Source organism: Brachyistius frenatus, unplaced genomic scaffold, assembly GCF_029030835.1.
Source record: "Brachyistius frenatus isolate BFR_SWC_R1_liver_20210118 unplaced genomic scaffold, ASM2903083v1 Contig_156, whole genome shotgun sequence".
In the NCBI taxonomy this organism is placed as follows: domain Eukaryota; kingdom Metazoa; phylum Chordata; class Actinopteri; family Embiotocidae; genus Brachyistius; species Brachyistius frenatus.
Window position 1 is genome coordinate 461,079 of NW_027210755.1, and position 22,910 is coordinate 483,988.

At 42.7% G+C, this 22,910-nt stretch overlaps 2 protein-coding genes and 1 long non-coding RNA gene across 4 annotated transcripts in view; 2 read left to right on the forward strand and 1 right to left on the reverse strand.

Moving 5' to 3' along the window:
• The window catches only part of srrm4 (serine/arginine repetitive matrix 4), a 259,782-nt gene that overhangs the window by 64,441 nt on the left and 172,431 nt on the right, over positions 1-22,910 (forward strand). The window lies entirely within an intron of this gene.
• LOC138631421 (uncharacterized) lies at positions 32-2,292 on the reverse strand. Its single transcript, XR_011311717.1, has 2 exons — positions 1,890-2,292; positions 32-382 (listed from the first exon to the last, which is right to left on the reverse strand). It is a non-coding gene; the product is annotated as an uncharacterized lncRNA (long non-coding RNA).
• suds3 (SDS3 homolog, SIN3A corepressor complex component) lies at positions 343-10,206 on the forward strand. Of its 2 annotated transcripts, none has more exons than XM_069716359.1 (12): positions 343-559; positions 2,243-2,312; positions 2,448-2,503; positions 3,048-3,119; positions 3,953-3,972; positions 4,102-4,258; positions 4,535-4,630; positions 5,253-5,314; positions 5,408-5,429; positions 6,404-6,509; positions 7,347-7,431; positions 9,228-10,206. In XM_069716359.1, exons 1-12 carry the CDS (start codon positions 343-345, stop codon positions 9,324-9,326), a joined length of 1,062 nt encoding a protein of 353 aa, XP_069572460.1. In that variant the 3' UTR covers positions 9,327-10,206. The 2 variants fall into 2 exon arrangements, with proteins under 2 accessions (XP_069572460.1, XP_069572461.1); XM_069716360.1 differs by lacking the exon at positions 343-559 and adding an exon at positions 1,143-1,319.

Sequence of the window (22,910 nt, forward strand, 5' to 3'; positions counted from 1 at the left end):
TGCAATACACATTTTATTATGTTTTTAAAAAAACAAAAACAAAACATCCGTGTTATAGCCTACTTTCTGGAACCAATGTGGAAAAAAATGAATATATTAGCGAGCCAACAATAGAGCCAAAACAGACCCTACAACATCGACCGTCCGGAAATATGCCTGTTTACATGTTTCAGCGTAGATTTCACTGCGTTTATACAAAATGTTCTCGTTCTGCACTAGCGTCCATAACCTTATTCTAGTCTATTTTAATTGTTTATAAAATCTGATTTAATACGTTATGTACATATTTAACCATAATAGCCCAGGCTTTCTGTACAGGCGTACGGTCAGCCATCTCGACACATGGAGGTCCTGCCGGTTGTAGGCGCTGTTCCAAAGCGAGCTGCAAAAAAACACAAATCGATTGTTTATTTTGTGTTTGTTTACATTTTTTTTTCGAGCGAACAGATGGCCTCGACTCTGCTCTCACCGATGGTGGACTATTACAACGACGAGGAAGAGCTGGACAGCGTGGACGACGACGACGAGCGGAGTTTCAGGGGGAGAGACTCAGAGGAAGGTAACGTTTGGTCGAGCGGCGGCTCCCGGAGCGGCGGGCTGCGGCTACTTGTTGGAGGAGGAACGGAAACACGCGGTTGTCGCGCTAAATTAGCTCGGTTTTTAAACGGTGTCGTCTCCGGCGGAGTGAGAGATGTCACCGCGACTTTACAAGTCAGGAGTTTGAAGCGCCTTGCTCGAAGCGGGGCGTTCAGCCGCACGCAGTTAGCTCGCGGGCTACGTAACGTTAGCTACCGGAGAGACGACCTGGACACTCGGCGCAGGTCTGCAGCGAGTCAACGAGTCTCCGAGTCAGTCTCCGAGTCAAAGAGTCTCCGAGTCAACGAGTCTCCGAGTCAAAGAGTCTTCGAGTCTCCGAGTCAAAGAGTCTTCGAGTCTCCGAGTCAACGTTCAACATCTCCGGGGAACTCGTTTATATCACACGCGCTAACTGGCGGGCGTCTTTCTTCTTTTTTGTTTCTTTTTTTTAACCCGACGTCGAGCCCGCCGGTCGTCTTTAACCACGTTACGTTACCGAGGAGCAGATTTCTTCAGCCGACCTAAACACAACACACGACGCGACGCGACGACTCGGCCCGAGCAGCGACGTGACGACTCGGCCCGAGCAGCGACGTGACGACTCGGCCCGAGCAGCGACGTGGTGACTCCAGCTGCGAGCAGCGGCAGGTCGGTCGTGTCCGCCGCTCTGCCCTCTTCACGCGGATCAGGGAGAACCAGACGAGCCGCAGCGAGACACCGGGGAGACATGACAACGCCACAAGGTTAGCTGGCTCCCTCACGCCGACGACCGACCGGATCTGTGCGTGTTTCTCTCCGGTTATTGTTGTAGTTTAAACTACGGGAGCGACAACCGGGTTCGTCTTTGAGCAGCGGACTGAGCTAACTTAAGATAGCATATGAATGCTAACAGAAAATGAAAGCTGCCGTGTCAGCTCGACGGGACCGGGCCTCGGCTCGACCGGACCGGGCCTCGGCTCGACGGGACTGGGCCTCGGCTCGACCGGGCCGGGCCTTGGCTCGACCGGACCGGGCCTCGGCTCGACCGGACCGGGCCTCGGCTCTTCGCTCCGTCACGCGTAAAGCCGGCAGACCTTTTTTTGGTTTTTTGGGAGCCGCTGCTTATTAACTGGTTTCCCGGGTTTGCCACATTGCACTAGCTTCGATGACATGTTAGCATCGTGTTGCCATTGGACCGACGGCACCACCAGCCCGGGCCGGGCCGGGCCGGACCGGACTGGTCCCAACATGCGGCGCACGGTTCACATACGAAGCAACAGCCACGTTAAACACGCGCTGAATGAATGAATGCGTGTCCGCGGGGTTAAACTTACATGTCCAACGCGTGGAAAACCAGCTGTGTCCACCGGACTTGTCCTGCTGTCAACCCAGGACCGTGAAGTGTGCTTGTCCTCCCGGTCTCACCGACCGGAGGGCATCCCCAACCGGAGGGTGCTCACCATTACCTCCCCGGTGCCACGCACGTCCTTTTGATCCGCACTGATCTCGGCTTCCTGATTACATCAGGACCGTTTGCAGATCTAAAGACGACACAATTGTCCCACGGGTGTTTTGAAATGATCACAACTGAAGTATTTCTTTCAATGCCGAATGAGATTTAAGAATTTCAATCGAGAAATAGTTTTGAAATGTGAGTCAATTCCTGTCCTGTCATGCCCTCTTCCAGACACCGAGGATGCCAGTGAAACGGATCTGGCCAAACATGACGAGGATGACTACGTGGAAATTAAAGAGCAGTGAGTATTCTGCCAACCTTGGATCAGATGTTCCGACCTTAATAAAGGTCATTTTGCGGTGCAGGTTTTGAGTGTTTGCCCGAATGCCGCTCACGGTAAAGAGATTGTGATGTTGGCTGTTGTTTTTCATTGCAGAATGTACCAAGACAAGCTGGCCTCTCTGAAGAGACAGCTGCAGCAATTACAAGAAGGTAAGAATCACTTAGATCTTCAGTCTTATGATCAAAGGAGTTTGGCGCGAAGCTGAACTTTATCTTTCGGGATTTGTGTGAGGACGGGAATTTGTTTTTATCAGTGATATTTGAAGGGCACAGCCAAATCCTTACTTGTTACTCACGGTGGTAGGTCGTCAAGGGCTTACATCATCAGGCCAGGAAACCTGTTTCAGAGCCAGTTTAAAAGTGCTGCCATTGTCACTGGCGTACAAGAGAAAGCAGAAACTGATGATGACAAACGGCCCTCTGTCACAAACAGCTCAGTTTAAATGATCAAGACTGTATGTTGTTTACTGATGCAAACGGTTTCTAAACTGCTGACTGTGCTGTACGAAGGCGCTGCAGCACCACCGCCTGCCCCACGAGGCCCTCGTTGCTCAGTCTGAAGTTGAGCGTGGAAATTGCAGAGCGACGGGTCTTGTTTTCCTAAATGAAAATGTCGGTGCAATGCTCGTAGTGGAATTTTAATAACTTCTCCTCGTCCCACACGAACATCTAAGTCACAGTTTGGTCTCTGCAGGTACACTGCAGGAGTATCAGAAGAGGATGAAGAAGCTGGACCAGCAGTACAAAGAGAGACTCCGAAATGCAGGCAAGCACAGACTGTGTTCTGCTTATCATGCAACCACGTTGTGAGCAGACTGTTCAGATGTTGGAGTACTTTGTTTTAGTTTGGTCTGTTTAGCCGAAGGAGAGAACCGGGAATAATCAGTGCTGCAAAACAACCGCTCTGAGGCGAGAAATGGGAAAAGAAAACCATCTCGCATCTTGGATTTAAGAAGAGAAAAGTTTTGATAGTCAGATCTGATTTTCTTTGGTTGGGGTTTCATGTCCACATCCAGAGTTTGTCCCAACATTATAATTTGGTCAATTGAACCATACAGCGTCACCTCAGACGGCATATATACATCAAAACATTTTAGGAGACTAAGATAAATAAAGTGCGTTGTCGGAACTATCTTCATCTCTCTTTGCTCTCATTCTGTTCGTCGTTCACTATTCGATTGTTTTAATTATACTGGATACTTTGATTGTGTCGACTCGGTAGGTTGTCTTGTTTTTTTCTTTCGCTTGACTTGTTTCAGAATTTAACTTCCTCAGTATTTAACGAATCAAAATGACAGTTTTTGACCATAGTGCGCTGCAAAAACAAAGGCTTTGGTAAAAGACCCACAGTATCCCGAGTGGAGGACAGTTGTTTCATTCATGAATGATCAACTGACAGCTTTTTTCTCTTATTTTTAAGCTCAGAGATATTTGCTAGAAACTTTAGGGCATTTTTGCTGTAAGCTGTTGTTCTCTTTTGTGGTCTTGAGGGTCACTACAGTGGACTTGGACATCAAACATCAAGATATAATGTGCCAGCATGACACTGAACTGAAATTAGTTTTATGTGACCGTCTGTGTTTTACTTTTTCTTTACAGATCTGTTTCTCCAGCTTGAGGTAGGCGAAGTTAATATCCTTAATTGACAGATCTTGTTTATGGAAAATCAGCCATTACTTTTTGGGCTTTACAAGGTAAACAAACTTTTAACTCCACGTTGTCTCATTTCTTCTCCGTGTCTTCTCCAGACAGAGCAGGTGGAGAGGAACTACATCAAGGAGAAGAAGGCAGCGGTGAAGGAGTTTGACGACAAAAAGGTTGAACTGAAAGAAAACCTAATCGCAGAGCTGGAAGAGAAAAAGAAGATGATTGAGAATGAGAAATTAACAATGGAGCTGACAGGAGGTAAGAGAGCCAGAACTGGGTTATTAATCAGCAACTCGCTCAGCAGCAAAAAGAGAAATGGGGTAAAAAAGTATGTGGGTTGAGTTTTTTTTTTTTTCTCTCTCCACACACTTTAAAATGAAGATGTCTGATTAAAGTAGGACTTTATGATAATGGTAGCTGTCCTTTTAAAATTGCCTCTATAGTTTGAGTTTGTTTTATGTAAATTACAAAGTTGAGCTTTTTCAGAAAGTTTTCCTCTAATTGGGTGTTATTGTTGATTTCTGTCATCCACAGACTCAATGGAGGTGAAACCGATCATGACGCGGAAGCTGAGGAGACGGCCCAATGATCCGGTCCCAATACCGGACAAACGGAGGAAACCTGCACCAGATATCCGTCACATGAACTTCTCTGATTGGCTACAGCTAGCGGTCGCGTTAGATGATTAGTTCTCAACCAGCGGGGCCATTTTGAATAGGAGACGTCTACGGGATTTCTGCTGCTTCGCTTTTGTTTTGAAGAACGTTTTCAATGACGCGGTGTGCAGAAGCTGTCTGCTGCCAACGTTGTCGTGACAAGTGCGACTAAAACTAACGTCGTCACATCAATAGTTCGCTCTCATTTGAGCATTTATGAACAGTTAATATGACCTGCTAGTTTATGTCTTTGGGTTTTTACCCTAGTTGCATTTTTGTTGTTGTTGCTTGTCATTAACTGTGCATGCTTGGCATTGGGAATTGTTGCACTATTTCTTTGTGAAATTAATTTGAGTCATTCAAAATGTCAAGCAGATATATGAGTCCCGAGGCTGGATAAATTGACAACCCCACTGCTTTAGTGCTAATCTGTACGGGGTAAAACAATCAAAGTTTTTCTGCCGGTGGGACTTTTACTTTGTCAACAAGTGTTTAGATTCCCAGAGGAGGAGTTTAGTTTTTAGTAAAAGTTTTAGGTCTGTGGCCGATGTCGTCAGCCTTTCTGTGTTAAAACTGTCTTCCTTAACTCTTCAAACCGCAGCTAAATTATTTGTTAACAGACGAGCAGATAATGGAAGACTTAAGAACACTTAATAAGGTAAGAGTGTCTGAATCTTATCGCACATCCTTACTGAATCATACTTTTTGTAACGACTTGTTTTAAAACGTTATCACACTTTTCTCTTTGCAGCTCAAGTCACCAAAACGACCAGGTACGTCAGAGATCGCCTTTTTGCAGTTCATTTTCGCTTGACCTTGGCTCAAAGCTCTGCAGCTTAGGTTTTTCATATCTGGAAATGCACTCATTCATTTCACCTTTGTTTGTTTGTAACCAGTGTTTGTTTACTTCACAAGATACTGCACGCTTTAGCTCCTCCACCCCCTGAACACCGTATTGAAACGAGACAAAACAAGATCTTCAGTGACTGGAGACTGTTATAAAAAAACTTGACGTGACAAAATTTGAACAAACCGCTGTTTCATTTTCAGCGACAAAACAAACATGACTGTATTTAGTTTGAATCAAAAGCTAATGTTAAAAATGGTTGTCATTCGGGTCTGATGACGCCTGTTGTTGTGCGACCACAGCAGTCTGTACCGAGGTGTATTTATTAGTGCTATGTGGAATTAACATTTTTATATTGTTACATGTGAATGTGGGGATGACAGAAATAGGCTTTGTTATATATCTGGTGTAACACATTTATCGTGTACTGTCCATGTTTCTAATAAAGAAAAAAAACACAGCCAGCAGCCGTTAGCTTAGCTTAGCATGAACACTAAAAACATGAGGGGGAAAAGCTAACCTGGGTTCAAAGGTAACACAAACCTGAATATTTAATTACTGCTAATCATGACGTCAGGTAGATCTGTTGATCAGTAGTTCTGTTGTTACCATCAGGTTGCCAGGCAACCAGCAAAAAAGTTGGTCTGGCACCTGTAACACTGCAACATACTGCCTTTACTCTTCATTGTTTATACAGATCAGACAAGGCTAAGCTAAGCTAACCAGCTGCTTGTTTTAAGTTCAATTTAACAGACAGATCAGGAAGTTGTATTGAGCCTCTCTTCTCAACAAGTCAATACACACATCTCTCAAAATGTCTGCAAACTGTTCCTCAAAACACAAACCTGTTGATCCGTAGTTTTGTATGGTGATTCTGATGGTGCGCTTGTCCCTCTGCAGTGTCTCCCTCGTCTCCAGAGCACGTCCCCTCTGCTCCCATGGAGAGCCCCTCCCAGCGCTACGAAGCCCGCATCGAAGACGGGAAACTTTTCTACGACAAAAGATGGTGAGTTTCCAGTTTCACCTTCGCAGCAGGCGGCTCAGTGTTTCTCTCACACGGCACCATTTCTTGCATACCTTGACTGCAGCCACTAGATGGCCACATTGACATTTTACAACCACTCGGATGGCAGCCTCTCTGTGTCTGGGCTACAGAGAGATATTATTTAGGAACCACTGAATATGCGGGTATTTGAAGCCACCATTAAAAAAAAAAAAAAATACATATTCAGAGAATATGTCTGCATTGGATCTACTGTTGCCTTCTGCTGTGATGCAGATATAAAGAGAGTTCAAATCCTTGACCAGACACAGCCGTGATGCCCTTCTGTTGGAGAGGTGAGCTCTGCATCAGACCTGTCAGAACACAAGGTCGTTTGAAGAGGGGTGAAAATAATGGCATTCTGTCCTATTAGCTGCTGATATAGTCAGAGGAAGTCTAGAGGACTGAGCTGTGAGGAATGTGCAATTTTCTTTCAAGGCAAAGTCTCATTTATTCACAGCTAAAGAAGACGCCACCACCGGAAAGCTTTCTGAAAGAGCCACAGGGAGACATTTGTGTCATTATTCTTCACTGGGCCCTTAATGATCAAATACTTTTGACTGTCAGGCTCATCCTCTGAGTTAGTTCGGTCCTCTGATGGTTTGGAACCATTAAAAAAAATAACAGACTTTTTGTTTTGACTTTCCAGTCCAATTATCTGCTTAGTGCCATCTCAGGAGGAATGTGCTTTATTCAGCCGGGTAAAATTGTGTATAATGAACCCCTCTCCTGTCTACACTTATGCCTATTCACTCATTCTTTACCAAGAATGCCAACATTTTTCTCTTTTTTTGCTGACAGGTACCACAAGAGTCAGGCCATCTACTTGGAGTCAAAGGACAACACGAAGATTAGCTGTGTCATCAGTACAGTAGGAACCAATGAGGTGAGTTTTACTTCTCATCCAGATCCTGTATCATACAGAACTGTGTTTACTGCTTAAAAAAAAAAAAATCAGTCGGGGAATATACAATGGTTTTCTCAATGTCAGCAAATCCCATGAATATTGTCTGTTTAGCCTTGAAGAAGTCCTGTGTAAGCCACACCGCTGCACCGGGTGACATGTTCCTTCATTACTTCTTGCCTGAAGGCCACGTACAGTCCTGCTGCTGTAAACAGGGTCAGCCCGGCTCCACCCAACTGTTGCTCACAGCTGCAGTTCTCACTCCGATTATAGTCTGGAAACCCTTTTTGCATTAACATTCGTGCCCCACTCTGATGGGCGGACCAATCAGTGGCCAGACGGGGTGACTACGTGCCACGACGTCAACGTCAAGTGTTTGTTTTGAAACAGAGTTTCAACAATAGCGGCGGCGGAAAGAGCCGCATGAAGTGATACGAACAGTTGTAGTAACACTAGTATGCATAGAGGAATTAAAGCTGGAGTAAAGTGGACACACTGCCTGCAAGGTGTGCAGTCGGGGAATGACTTGGTTATCATTTTGTCAGCCGTGTTAACAGGTTAGAGCAGCGACACGACCCGGGTGAGACGCACACGTCGTGCCTCGCTGCTGCCGTGCATCATCACCGGAGAATAGGCGTCTCATCTAGTTTTCAAGCGTGTCCTGCGCAGTTCCCGGCCAAAATAGACAGGGGGGGGAAAAAATAAATAAATCTGTGATCACGTGTGCACTATATAATCACAGCAGAAACATGCTGTCTGCTGTGATTATACTACATCAATATTCTTCTTCTGGTGCGCTCTCCCTTTTTCTCTCTCTCCTCTGTGTGCCTGTGTCTCTCGCTCTGAATGAGGGTAACAAATATCAAGTGTCTGCTTTTTAGTTACAACTCCTCACTTGTCAAACCTCAAACTTTTGATCTCTGCTGGACTTTATCAAAGAGAAAGACGGGGCTGGCAGCGGCAGCACCGCAGCAGACACGCGGGCAGTGTGGACACCCACACACGTGAGAGAGCAGCAGCACAGTGAGGTAGCCGTCATACATGTACCATGCAGGCAGTGTCTTAAAAAAAAAAAAAAAAAAAAAAGTCATTTACAGACACTTTGCTCACATTGGGGAGGGTCTCTGTTGTTTACAGCTTAGTGAAGTTCAGCAAATTACGTCGTATGTTAACCAATGCTGATTGGTTAAAGGCTGCTCCCAATAGTTTAGAAATGAACCCGAAGTCTACACCCATTAGGATGCAATGACTGGAAATAATCCTCAATGGAGTGTGGCCAGACCCATTTATTCACAAAGTAAATCTGGGCCTGACAATACCAGACGAGTAAAGAGCACCAAATATGTATTAATACACAGCTGAAAATAGTCTCCAACTCTTTAGTCAGTATGACATTTAACGTTAACACTTACCTGACCGGCTATTTTTTGGAATTACTGAGCCTTTTTTTTAATTTTTATTTATTTATTTTTTTTAGAAAATTCAACTCCGCATCTGCGACCCTTTTTAGCGATGTAGTGAGGCAGTGGTGCTTGAATGGTAGAACGGGAACAGAGCAGCCACAGACTCATTTTGTAGATTTAACTTGTGTTTGACTTGTACTGAGTGCTAATTTTTTTTTTTGTAGTTGTTTATGGATATGGGGATGCAGTTTAGCTTTCTTCTCACAAACTGGCTGGTGTATAATGTTGGTTCATACCGACAGGTCGGCCCAGCAGCAGCTACTGTGGAATGAATTCTTTCTAACCGACTGTCTCGCTGTGTTCCTTGTTGTCCAGATTTGGGTGAGGAAGACGAGCGACAGTACAAAGATGAGGATTTACCTGGGACAGCTGCAGAGGGGAGCGTTCGTCATCCGTCGACGGTCGGCCGCATGAAATATAGCCGCACCCTTCCCCCACCTTCCCCCACCTGCTCATGTATCCATCCATCCACCTGCTCCTTCATCCATTGTTTCCCTATTTGGAGCATCTCGGTTGAGTTTCACGAGGCCTCTTATTTTATATACGCTACTCCACACACACACACACACACACACACACACACACACACACACACACACACACACACACACACAGTCTTCCGTCATCTGTTTTTCTTTCCCACATTGACCACATGTGAGTACAGTAGAGGTGGTCATATGCACAGCTGACTGTTTTCCAGCAGTATTTGTCACTATGTGGTGTGTGTGTGTGTGTGTGAAAGCGCCTACTTAGTTTTTTTTCTATCATGCTCTCAACACAAACCTTTTCTTCACCCGCAGTCTTATTTGCATTTCCCATTAAGTTATTTCCCCCCACCTCATGTTGACCCTGAGAAACTGTCCCCACGACCGTTAACATGTCTCTCTGGTGACGAATAACAAAGCAGGCACTGAAAAACCTGGACGAGAGACGGCTTCAGGTTTAGCTGAACATCATAAATCCACCAACGGAAGGAAGTCACAGTTTCCTCAGACAAGGAGCCATTTTCAAGAAGATGTCTTTTGCACTGTCATCAAGACATGGAGGTTGCTTGCAATGCTGATAATTATTATTATTTTTTTTTTTTTTTTACAAAAAACATGTTTAAAAGCCCTTAAAAAAACAACATTTTGAAGTTTGTTGATATTTTTTTTGTTTGACATTTCAAGTGATCGTCTCTACATGTGAACTACCTGGATTACTTCAACTGTATTTGCATGTTAAGCATTAAGTTCATTATTGATTTGTACTGTGCTCCATTTTATTAAAATGTTTTCTGCCTTTTATTGAAGAAGTTTCATTCTTCTCATGATTATGAAATGCACCTCCAGGTTTGCTGCAACTAGTGTCGGTAATCTAGAAAAACATCAACATGGTTACATACAGATATTTGTAATACTTCACATTGCCTTCAGTTTATTATGTACTATAATGCAGCTTATGCTGAGGTTTGTTTTTTCAGATCTACAAATCCTATATTTGACATTCATTTTCATTTGGAGTTGCCTCAAATCTGAAAGATCCCCCTCGAGGTGGTTCATGCTTTGAGTACCGGTCCTCATGATGAACTGACATTCAGCAGATATAGAACAACATTAGCATTTATTTCAAGTTGTGTTTCCAGTACTTACTCTCCTGTATAGCTCTGTATGGAACTCAGGAACTCGCAAGCCTGTTCAACTAGCAGCTCGTTGAGCCGCCTACAAACCAGGCAGGACCATCGACATCAAGGAATGTGAGCACGTAGGAGTGTGTGCATCTATGTTGGTAACCTTGGTGGCAGGAGAGCGTGGGGATGCGGAGGTTCAGGGAAACCCGCATGAGCTGAGCAAACAACAAGCCTCAACACGTCGTTCTTGAAGCTACAGACACGTAACTGATTGTGAAAATGGAAAATTCCTGAGATAATAGTGTGACGGATGCATTAACTTTGCCATGAAACAGTACTGTCCGGAATTGATTATAATGATAAAAGAAAAGGGAAGCGCAGGACTACTTTGTTCCATGTAATATATCTCGTAACATTACTGGAAGAGCTTTTGAGCTCAGTGATTTTCCTGTTTGGCCCAGCTGCTGTTGAGGTTGAGTAATCCTGCTCTTCCAACTTCTGAGGGAAGTCTCTGGTTCTGGCTGCTAAATGCTTCTCTATGTTCCCTGGCTTGTTGCTAGCTGTTATTTTGGTGGTGAGTATCTTGAACATACAGGTTTACTTTGCTGCAAAATATGCTATAGCATACCAAACCAACTGTGACGCACTTATTGGTTACGAGGCCTGGAGTTCGGGTTTTGGCCGTTTGATCATGTTGCCAGTTGGGAGCTGTTTGGATCCAGAAGTGACCATATTTGGACAAACCGAAGGGGGGGCCAGCGGTGGATCTGACTTGATGTGGGTGGAAACTCAGCGATAACCATAACTGTATCACAGTCCTGTCAATCAAACAAACACTTCCAAAAACTCAGATTTTTTTTTAGGCTTATTTTTTAATTAATGACGGGATTATTTTCAGATGGACTGATAGAAATCTAATAAGAAGGAGTGATTTAAAACCGAAATAACTTGTTTAAAAAAAAAAAAAAAAAGTAATAACATAATAGAAAGTGTAACGGGAGTCTGTGGAGCTGCAAACATTTTGGAGCCAACCTCTAGTGGTACTCAGTGGTATTGCAGCTTAAGGAGAATTGATTTTTTTTATTTTTTTTGATTTTATACACTTTATTAATCCCTGAGGGGAAATTTCTTCTTCACTACAGCAGGAGGACTCTCAGGGGGAGATGCTGCAGCAGGCTGCCACTAGTGTGGCGCCAGGTAACCTGACCTGAGGTGCATGTTTTTGGATGATGGGAGGAAGCCGGAGAACCCGGAGAGAACCCACGCAAGCACAGGGAGAACATGCAAACTCCGCACAGAAAGGCCCAGGACCGGATTTGAACCCAGAACCTTTTTTGCCGTGAGGTGACAGTGCTAACCACTGCACCACCGTGCCGCCCAAAGTATAAGGCTGTAAGGCTTTGGTACGTTTATTATTATTATCTTAAACTGATCGTTAAGCGATATGGTAGAAAGACAAGTATTTGAAGTGGTGTATGTTTTTTCCAACTCAGTCGTTTTAGTTTTTTTCACATCACATCCACTTATCGCCCAGTGTGTCCACATCATCAACCTGACCGAGTCACCTCCCAGCTGCAGTCCACTCACACAGCTTCTCTCAACCATCACTCCACTTTTGTAAACAGCCGAATTATTTGGCATTCAGCGCAGGTCTCCGCTGGCCGAGCAGTCTGCCTTTTCCCTCTTGTGTGTCCTATTGGTTTAACCGGATGGCATGCTTCACTTTGCCTGACTTAATGATACTGCTTGACAAGGAGGGCAATTACGGTTTTGCCATGCTGCACAAAATGCAAGGCTCATTTGAAAAGGCTTGTTGTCCAGAAACCGTCAGGTGTGATTGCTCAGTCTCTGGCGATGATGTGAAATGAGCTGATAGTGAATGTGATGCCTGTCTGCTCCCTTTATTGCATCGCATGTCTGGCTTTTGGTCAAAGCCACAAAAGCACACACTGAGGGGCTCAATGTGAGTTCTACAAGCGTGGATGTCTTGTGAGTGATTCGGCGTCACAGCCGGGCAATTTAACTGATCTGAAATCAGAGGCAGGGACAGAGCGGTGGTCGGGGATAGCAGCTCCTGTAACATAGGATACTTGTTGTGCTTGATACTTATATGCCAAACTTCAGCATGTACAATGAAGAAGACCCAACAGACTGCTGATGGCTGGGACTCATCAAATTTGTTTGTGTACCAGTCCTACCGCAGCTTCAGTGCTTCTTAGCCTTCATATATTAATGGTGAAGAAAGTCACTGCTTAGTTTGAATTACTGTCTCAAAGATCTCAGTTTTGTTCTTTTTGGCGGCACCTTTGGTGGTAAGCAGTAATTGCAGCTGTGTTTTTGGACTTCATTTCCCAGAGATCCGAACAGTGTGTCATCAGTCAGTTAGCAGATTTAGAGCGAGCCTGTTGCGTTAGCTCTGCCTGTATCTCTGGTGGAACAACCACTGCTGGGCGAACGTCGCCACAGACGTCTAGCTTGGTCAGTTTGTCATGCTGCAAATGCAGTGTTTTTTTTTTTTTTATCAGTGGGCCACAGGCTCAATCATTATTGTGTTACCATTTGGCAGTAGATAGCAACTTAACGCATTTATTACTTATGAATCCATTTAAAACCATTATTCAAATAATGTTTGAGGGTTGTACAAATTATGAGACTTTCCCAGAGGAATCGACAAGGGCTCGGGGACATGTCCTTGAAATATGAGAGGAACCCGAGAACCAAGGAAGGTGTTGACAGGTACACTGTCACTGCCCGGTACATGTCTGGTGAGACATTACCGTGCTGGTTGGACAAATGCAAACTGGCTATGCTCTATGGGCAGAGCAGGCCACGTGATGCTTAAAACAATTCATCCACAGTTTAACAGCAGCGATGGAGCCTTTGAGGCTATTCTCATAATTTAGTGTCACTGGCAGAAGGAGGAGACACAAGTTACACACTGCAGGTTTAAGTTATACAACTTTTAGTGCCTGTTAATAACTGTTGATTTCAATACATCTATCATTTCCACACCATTTTTTTATTTCTGCTTCTGCCATGAAACAGTTGATATGTGAGAGGGCAGAGCTTTTTTTATTTACTATAACATTAATGCAAAGTTGCAATCGACACAATTGTCACAATAGTTTAAGTAAATCACTTCTCTGAAATGTAAAGAGTCCCCAAGAGATGCAAAGGAACTAAGTGACTACATGGCTGTCGTTTAGTGTACGATGTGTTGTTCCTGAGTTAACTATGCAACCATAAATAATCAATATCTGTAAGAAATTATCATATCAAGCAGCGTGATACCTTTTAATATGTCATCATTTAAAATGTGAGCAGATGCTAATAGCTTTAAGGTTGCCAGAATGGATTCCCTCCACCGTGCTGAGTACTCCCAGTTGACTTCAGTGTCTTTCTTACATACAGATTACAAACACTTAACAGGTGCCATGATGACCCATTTGGCTGCCTCATAATGTTCATATTTTAACCACACAGCAGCCATTACACACCACACCCATGTCGTTCAAATGACCCATTTCTTGCTCTCTGCGAGTGTATCAGTCCGAAGCTTTCACTGCTGTCAATCTGTCTTAAATCAATATGCTGAGTAAGCAGGGGAACAAGTAGGAGCACTTAAGCATGTAGACCGTTCTCTGGTGATGAATACATTTTCCTCCTGCACCAGAGTGCGTAAAACACCTGCTGACACTCACCATGCACAAAACAAAGGGAAGCTTTCCAGCCTCCCATGACCACGAGTTGTTCCAGCACTCTGTGGTTTGGGTTTGTTGGTGAGTCTCTCTGGAGCTGTTATACTGCTCGCTGGTTATTGCGTGTGTGCATAAAAAGTCACCTGGGGCATCAATAAAAAAAATCCTCTACACAATCTCCCACCAGCCCCTGTTCCCACACCGTCTTTCATCCTCTCCCCTCTAATTTGAGCATTCGCTCCACTGCATGTTCGCGCTGCGATACATGGCTACAGGGCGGAGAGCTGCAGCTCGCTCTGCACTATCTGGTGGGAACCGAGTGGGATCCAGGCAGACATAGATTTGCCTCTGGTGGTCTGAAGAGAGGATGGCTGGTCCTTGACAACCCTGCCAGGCGCTGTGTGCATGTGTGTGTGTGTGTGTGTGTTTTTCCAGTTTATCACTCTCCTGCAGCTCTGCACTGGGAGAGGAATTCGTTTACAGTACAAGCTCCTCATTTGACTGCTGATATTTGACCTCAGGTTATGGAATTGAGTTGCAGCCTCTCCGGATCATTTGGCAATATTGATCATTTTAAACACTGACGTTGTTAAGCAGCTTCTCTTTTCAAAATCAGGTCAGCGTATCAGTTGTTTGTTGTGCCCAGCACTCCTCTTTTCACGTTACACAACAAAGTTGAATAAATCGTCTGAGGCCAGTGTGTGAGCTACGGATGTGGGCATAGTGCATTTAAAAAAAAAAGTTTGTTTACCGAAAGATTCTTTCCCTTTTTGCCAGAAACGCGGCTGTGTGCCAATTTTCATTCTCAGCTCTTTAAAGTCACTTTAAATGTTTTGAAACAAAACAAACAATTTAGGAAAGACTTAACAGCAATTACTGTCATTTTAGTTTCAGAATCTGCTCCTCGATTACACTGTTAAAACTATAGACTGTAAATTGTGTGTTTTCTCCACTTATTAGAGAAAGGAAAAGTTACTTTTACAAAAAAAAAACCCCGTCTGTGTTCTGTTAATTCAAAGAGAATTGCCTGATGATGATGAGGATGAAGGTCTCCGTTAAACACCTTCTATGTTTAGCACTCTGAGCACATGAACCGTGTCTTGAAGCCTTTCTCCCAGTTTTAAGGGATGCAGTGTTTTCACAGCTCACTTACTTTTGAAGTCGCAGTGTTCAGATAATCTCTGCCATGTAACTTCATGACTGAGCTAATGTCATCAGCCGTGAACATCATGAGAGCAATGAATGAGAGGTACGTATATTAAAACATAATGCAGTAACATTTACTTGACTGCAATGTAATTCACAGATTATGATTTAAAGTCAACTCCTGGCTGATTAGACCTAAAAAAACCCTCAGTGATACCACCACTAACGCTTGTGTCGCATCTTGTCTCATGTCTTTCACATTGACATTCTGAACGAGACACACCACTGGAGACAACAACATACCTTTATGTACAGACCATCTGAGGTGACCTTGGCCTTTTGTTGTTTGAAGGTCAGAGGATGTCTGGGGATTTATTTCTCTCATTAAAACTACTTTTTGACACCACAGACACCAATAATCCTTCTTATTTCCTCACTCTGAAGACCACTTCAACAAAGAGCACATCGTGTCTACTAATCTCATCGCAGCTCTCAGCAACAACCTTCACACTGACTTTAGCGTCCACTCGGAAAAGTGAGCTGGCTCTTGCACTGATAAGATTTGCTCTGATAAGCAGGTGTCTAGTGAGCCATCTGAGTCTCTCCACACAAGGTCCCCAAAGGAATTAAAACGCGCTTCCTCCATAACCTCTCTGGAGGCGTCTCAGCTTCCTGCATATTTTATTCACAAGAGTTTGAAGATAAACGGAAACGTGGGGCCCGTTATGGATTGAGAGATGGACTGCGCACTCTTCTGTAAATAGCTAGTATATAATAGTGTGTCATGCAATTTCTGCATTCATGGGGCTCCTCTGGGTGCTCTATCACCTCAGGAGATGTCCTTACCTTGAAAAGACGGATCACGTCTTGCTTTGTGGGAGGCTGCTGGCTGCATACAATTTGTCTATTCTTTGACTCCTGTTTTATTTTGCGGCAGAAAACTTAAAATGATCAAAAACAAAGCTCCACCTTTTCCTGGACTCCATCGCATGTTCACACTTTTGGCAAACACACCCCTTGCTGTTTTTTTTTTGCAAAGCATTAGAGGAGGAAACAGATGAAAGTCATTAAAATATCAAGCTAGCGGCCAGTTATAGTTTAGCACAAAGACCGGAAGCTGGGAGAAGCACCCAGCAGGGTGCACCTGCCCAAAGCAAATAGCATTCCCCCACCAGCTCACTATTAAACAAGTTGTACACCTCATTTGTTGAATCTGTACAAAAACAAGTAAAATCATGGTGTGTTTTTTTTTCTATGTCTTGGCTGGCTGCATTTACCTGGAGTCTTGTTGTTACTGTCAGCAAAGACTCCACATAGGCCCTTCACCAATCCAAGAAACAGTCTGCAACATAACTCACCTTAAAGACAGAGAAATTTTAGACTCGGGTTTTTGAGCGGATTAAGCAAATATAGTATAATAGGTTAATGTGTGAGGTAAGGTGCTTGTAGGCAGATTCTGTTACCACTGGGAAGTGTGAGGGTTTCTGTTTTCCTTGTTTCTAGTTGCTATGCTAAGCTAAGCTGACTGGCTGCTGACTGCAGCTTCATATTTGCCGTTATAGACATTTATGTGATATCGATCTCATCATCCGACTCTCTGCAATATTGTAAAGAAGTGTATATCCTCAAAAAACAACAAAAAAAGAAAGAATAAATTGCAAAAAGTGAAATTTGTCCTTCATATGTTGAGAATAGGGCTGTCCAAACGGTATCCAAGTACTTTCTCAGACATTAAATTTGACTTTTGTGAAGTGATGCACATGAAATGATGTCAATAAGCGCCAGTCACGACAGCAGCGTGACTTTCAGCTCTTGGCACATTTTGTCAAGCTTGACATGGAAATGGGCAGAAACACCCATTTGTTGGGTGGCAGCTGAGCCAAGGTGTTGTTCTCGCCAAATTAAAGGTGTAAAGCTCAGGAGTTCAAATAAACTGCTTTAATCATGCAAGAGGATGTGACTGCTACAGTGACCCTGAGAGGTTAAAACAATCCTGCAGACAGACACAGTACACACAAACAAAGAAAAGATCACAAATCTGACGACACATGTAGCATTTAATAAAAATCTGCAAAGTAGGTAAATATGATTAAATATAACAAAAAAGCTCATTTTCCAACAAGAATGTCAGATAGCTGACTTCAATAACTTCATAAGTGGCAACAGCAGGTATGACAGTCAGAACCATTTCTGTTTTACTCTGTGGTACTTGTAGTGTTTCCTTATTTGGTTGTGTTTTCTCACTTTGCAGTGTTTTCTCTAAATACTGTGAGTGTTGTCAAATTGGTGAAGATGTTTTATTAGTTTGCTCGTGTGTTGTCTGTTTGCCTGAAGGTACAAGTACTAACTAAATTTATGAAATGCAACCAGTTAGGGACACTGGGACAAACACATGTTCAATTGGAATTCACAAGTGAATACTAATTAACTGCAACCCCGGCAACTGAGGAGTGCAGATTAAAAGAATAAGATGAATGTGATTTAATGAATCACATCATCAGGCTCAGCTGCATGCCATTTAAAGATGAGCCTGATTGTGTCGCACTGATTTTGGCTGATGGCTGTTTTTATATCTAGAATCTACGCACTCTCTTTCCTTCTGTCTCTTTCGCTATTATTGTCGAGGCAAAGAGTGGTATCGTTGCAACAGGTCAACGCGGTGTCACACAGTTCTGCTGCTCGGCAATAGTAGTCTCAGATGTCCAAACCAGTGGATCGCTCGCTGCAATACAGAGAAGTTAAGTGAAGACATAACACCTGACTAAAAAAAAATGCTAAAGTGATGGTCATTTTTTTGTAAATCTATAACCAATTAAAGTAACTACAGTGGATGTGATAAGAAAAGGGTCACTTGATGTGGCAAACAAAACAGCTGCTCTGCAGCTTTTGAGCCGGTTTTAGCTTGTTTTGGTTCGAATAAGTAAGAAGACATTATAATGTTCGCTTGGTTGCTAATTTAGGTGAAATATTGTTTCTAACAATTTGAAGTTCATCGAAAGTTCTCCAAACATGTCAGAAGCATGGACTGTCTTATAAAAATAGACATAGCCTTGTTGTCTGAAAAGAAAAGCTAATGTGAAAATGCCTTAAAATGCAATACCACCGAGAGACGGTGGGGGCTGGCTCCAAAAACAAAAATACATTTTTCCAAGTCGGTACAGTGTTATTTTGTAAATTCACTCCCTCTGATCAGCGTTCTGGCAGTTCATCTGAAAATAATTCCATAAATATTAGCTATAAGGCCTAGAAAAAGTGATATGTTTGGGGGCAAAACTTGATTGACAGGTTTTGGCATAGGTGGGCGGGGGTTGTGTCCCCCAGTTCTTTGTCAGATTGAGTTAGAGCCACTATTCGCTCATACCTACCTTGTCCAAATATGGTCACTTCCTGGCCTTAAAAAAACCCAGGATGTGGACAGCTTAAATATCAGACTCGAGGCAAAACATCAGTTCACAATCCAATGGGTGATGTCACGGTGGGTTCCCACTCGGTCAGGACTGGGAAGACAGTTTCAAATTAAGCAGCCACACACCCCAATCATTGTTCTAAGTTGAGATCAAAACAAAGCTAAAACAGGGGCGAACTTGCACTCATCCTGTGACCAGAATCAGAACCACAAGTCAATGCTACATTGTGCATCGTCTTGTTCTAATGAGAACATAGTAGGTAATTGCTGCAGGATGAACTTGTGAACCTCTCTGTTCCCCAAACGCTGCCAGCCCACCCACCAGAACATCTTGCTCCCTTTCGATGTCATTAGCGTTGATTGAGCTTGAGACATTTTCTCCTCTTTATTGAGGGGGGTAAAAAGGACGGAAAATAGATGTGATTAAAGTCCATTGATTGTGAGATGTCTTCACAAGTCATTGTAGAGAGCTCTGAGTGCTTGCCGATGCCTCATTTGGAGTGGGAGAGGAGGGGATAATGGATTCTATCTTGCCGTTCCTGCCTTCTTTATGGTTCGTGACAGAGTTGGCATGTCATCAGTTTGATTGCACTGTCGTCTGTTAGTTGTGACGCTCTCCTCCATCCTGACTTTATGCTGCAGCTTTATGGGAGCCTTTTCAGTGCTGCACATTTACTGACAGCATAGCCAGCGACAAGGTAACAAAGATACACCCTGCTTCCACACTTTTGAGCTAATAAAAAGAGAAATTTTGCCAGACCATGATATGATACCTCTGCTTCCATTAGCTTTATTAGGACTGAGTGTGAAATGACTTCTAATTACAGTTTCCTTGACAACATACTGACTATGCATAATAATATTATTTGTCTCTCAACCCCCGCTTTTGCTCCCACTGTTTTTGCACTTGTAAGGAAATTGTTTTGCCTCTCCCCTGGCCTTTCACTGGTAATTTCGAGTGCAGCTACATCTGGGCTATTGAGAAAGGCAATTTGTTTCTTTCTTTCTGTGATCTTGCGTGTGAGGAGCAGAGAAACAAACGCACACGAACTCTCTGCATGGATCCCTGTGTATTAATGTGATGTATTTGAGGATCCTTTCTTGTTTGCACTCTGCCTCAATTAGTGAGTAGGGTTGTTATCGATGACATTGTTCCTGAAAGATTATCTCTAATGTGAAGGAAGTGTGGAGATGAAAAGCAGCGAGATGTCTCCATGAAAACGAACGCTTGGCAGCCAGCACGCTGCGCCAGAGACGCCATGTCCCATGGAACACAACATCTGTTTCCATTAGGTCCGATTATAGCAACATCCCGCCTCAGAATACATCAAGCAAGCTCAGGCGATATAGGCGTCGCATTCTGATGACTTCACTTCCCATCTGCCACGCTTTGAGTAATGGCAAAGGAAACTGTCCAATTCATTGGAGAGTGAAATGCGATCGCATAATCTCTCACAGTGGAAGCACATCAAGCTGCAGCGCTTAATCTAAGATTTTTCTGAGGATTGCAATACTGTGACTGAAACAACCTGTGTTAGAGAGTTTAAAGCTGTCTAGATAAGCTTTACACCACACATCACTGAATTTAGAAGCTCAGGCCTGAGAGTTGCACAGAAAATAAACCCTTAAACGTCATGTGTTATGAAAACAGGAAAGCGACATAGCTTGTTTTGTATTAATTCCGTTGACCGTTCACTGAATTCTTCCCATAAATAACTCTGCAACTGTAAATGCGTGGCAGGACTGTGAAGCTGTGGATTTTGTGGTGTTCATGGGATTTAAACTACAGCAGTGCTCTGCGCTAAAGAGCTTGAAAGATGGTGGTTTTTTTTTTACTTTTCCAACACCAAGTCACACCAGTATCACGAGAATCAGAAAGTGTAAATGAAGGAATAAAAATGTGTTTATTTGCTCGAACAAAAGCTGCACTTCATGTTCCTGAGCTGACTAATTTACTAACATATAGCATTGCTTTCAAAGCATCATTCAATGACTAACCTACATTAGTTTTGGGGTTTTTTAAGTTAAAGCCTGGTTCATCCACTGTGTTTTATTTCAATACAAATACAAACCATTTTCATGATGGCACCTGGTCGCATAGGCTATGAATTGCATTTATTGAATTCATCATACATCATCAATGATGCTGCGGTAAAATTAATGAAGATTCATTTTAATTTACAAACAAGCAATTCATTGCTGTCAAACCTGGAAGGCAAAGCTGTTGTCCAGTCATTTACCAATTTACCAATTATTTGGCATAAACATTTCAACACTCAAACATCCCAAATAAGAAAACATTGAAATTAGATTTCCCTCCATGTGAAACTTAAAAAAGGAGTTCTTCTCTGCTGTGAAACAGAGATGGGCATTGCACTTTTTGCACATCCTTCATGGTGTTCCTGTGCACCCTGAACTGTCTATAAAAACACGTAAAAAGTACGTTTCCAATGCTGACAAAAACACAAGAAGAATAACTACAGTTCAATAAAGAAGAGATTATTAAGAGTGAATAAGAATGTATTTAAGTCATGATAGTTTCACTGATAAATATTGGTGGTTAAACTCCAACAGTGAGAGGCCACCACCTACAGCAATGTCCCAAAGTGATGTACGAGTTAGAAAATGACCCGCAGCCTCAATGCTGGAGCAGAGTATGCAGATACAATGTGTTTTGTTTATGTAGCTACAAATCACAACATAAAGTGTCTCAGGGCCCTTTACACCAGACCACAACAATTTAACAACTCTCACATGACCGAAAACTCCCTTTTAACAGCAAGAAACCTAAGACATAAAGAGCGCAGCAGGAAAAAGCTCACACAGACACAAAGATGAAACATAAGGGAAGAGATCTTCCATATTGAATTCAATAATAACGTTAACGTATGAGCCTCCTCTCATATTTGACCCATAATTTGAGTAAAGTCTGCTGTATGAAAATTAAAACCCAGTTTTTTCCATTCTGCTCACACCTTTTTCTCTTTTCCAATCCTCAACTGTCATTGCTGTCGACACCCCTGTTCTCATTGTGTGATGGTTTTTGTCAAGCATGCCGATCTTTCTCTTTTTTTTTAAGTTATGTAAGAACAATCTTACATACATTTTTCTGACAAAATGTGGAGAAAGAAGTTAATTTAAATGAATATAAATTTAAAAAAAAATATTTCGTGCATGTATTCTGTACAAATACATGTAATAGTATCTGATAACATCCAAACACATTGTCAGCAAATCCTTTGTTAAAAAGTACCCTCATAGCATAATGTTGCCCTGGGCAATGAAAAGAAAAACTAGATTTCTAAATATGCTAAATAAATAAAATATCATAAAACCTGACAAAAGCCTTCTTTACACCTTTATACACACAAATATGCTTTTTATTTGGAGTTTATGTCATTTTAAATGAGATTACAAATGTTACCTTCTCACACGTTTGCTTCTGTGACCATGTGTTAGAAAAGGATGTCCTGCCTTCAAATAATGCTGGATAGTGACTCCTACACGTTATTGGAACAATCTTTAATATTTTTGGACCATTTTGATTGGTTGCAATCATTAAAGAAACATGTAATGGACATGGAGCTTAAGAAAACGTTCTGTTGCCTGAGGGCAACACTGTGCAGTAAAGGGTTAAACACATATCACTTTGAAAATACAAATAGGTATGTAATCTAAGCAGCCAAACAGGGTTAAGTTGGATTTTAAATGTTTCTTTATCACACTGTCAACAGTAGGACTAAATACATCTTCAATGCAGTATAAGAAAAAATATTTTTCATTGATTTACATTTAAAAAAAAAAAAAGATTGTGAATTTCAAGTGTAAAATCTTCTCGAGTGATTTTAATTGGTACTGAAAGAGCAACAGCTTGTTCTTCTATAGGACAAAATAAACATTGTCTCGTTGTCTTTTGAAAATGTCTAAAATTACAAGGGCTATGCAAGGATGAAAATATCCAGCACCAGACTTCAGACAGCTGGAGGCCTGAAAGTATAACCACTGTGGCATTACAAACCTTGGCCAGAGGCTCTCTGTGGAGGTCTGATTGACTGAGGCAATGTTTAATGATGCTGGTGTGTAATGATGGCTGGCATGAAATGATGCTATTTATATGCAGTGGGAGCACCTACCTTGTG

Coding starts and splice junctions, on each gene's coding strand:
- suds3 (XM_069716359.1), top strand. CDS start 343: ATGGAGGTCCTGCCGGTTGTAGGCGCTGTTCCAAAGCGAGCTGCAAAA. Junction 2,504..3,047: donor GCTGCAGCAATTACAAGAAG/GTAAGAATCACT, acceptor TGGTCTCTGCAG/GTACACTGCAGGAGTATCAG. Junction 7,432..9,227: donor GTACAGTAGGAACCAATGAG/GTGAGTTTTACT, acceptor CTTGTTGTCCAG/ATTTGGGTGAGGAAGACGAG.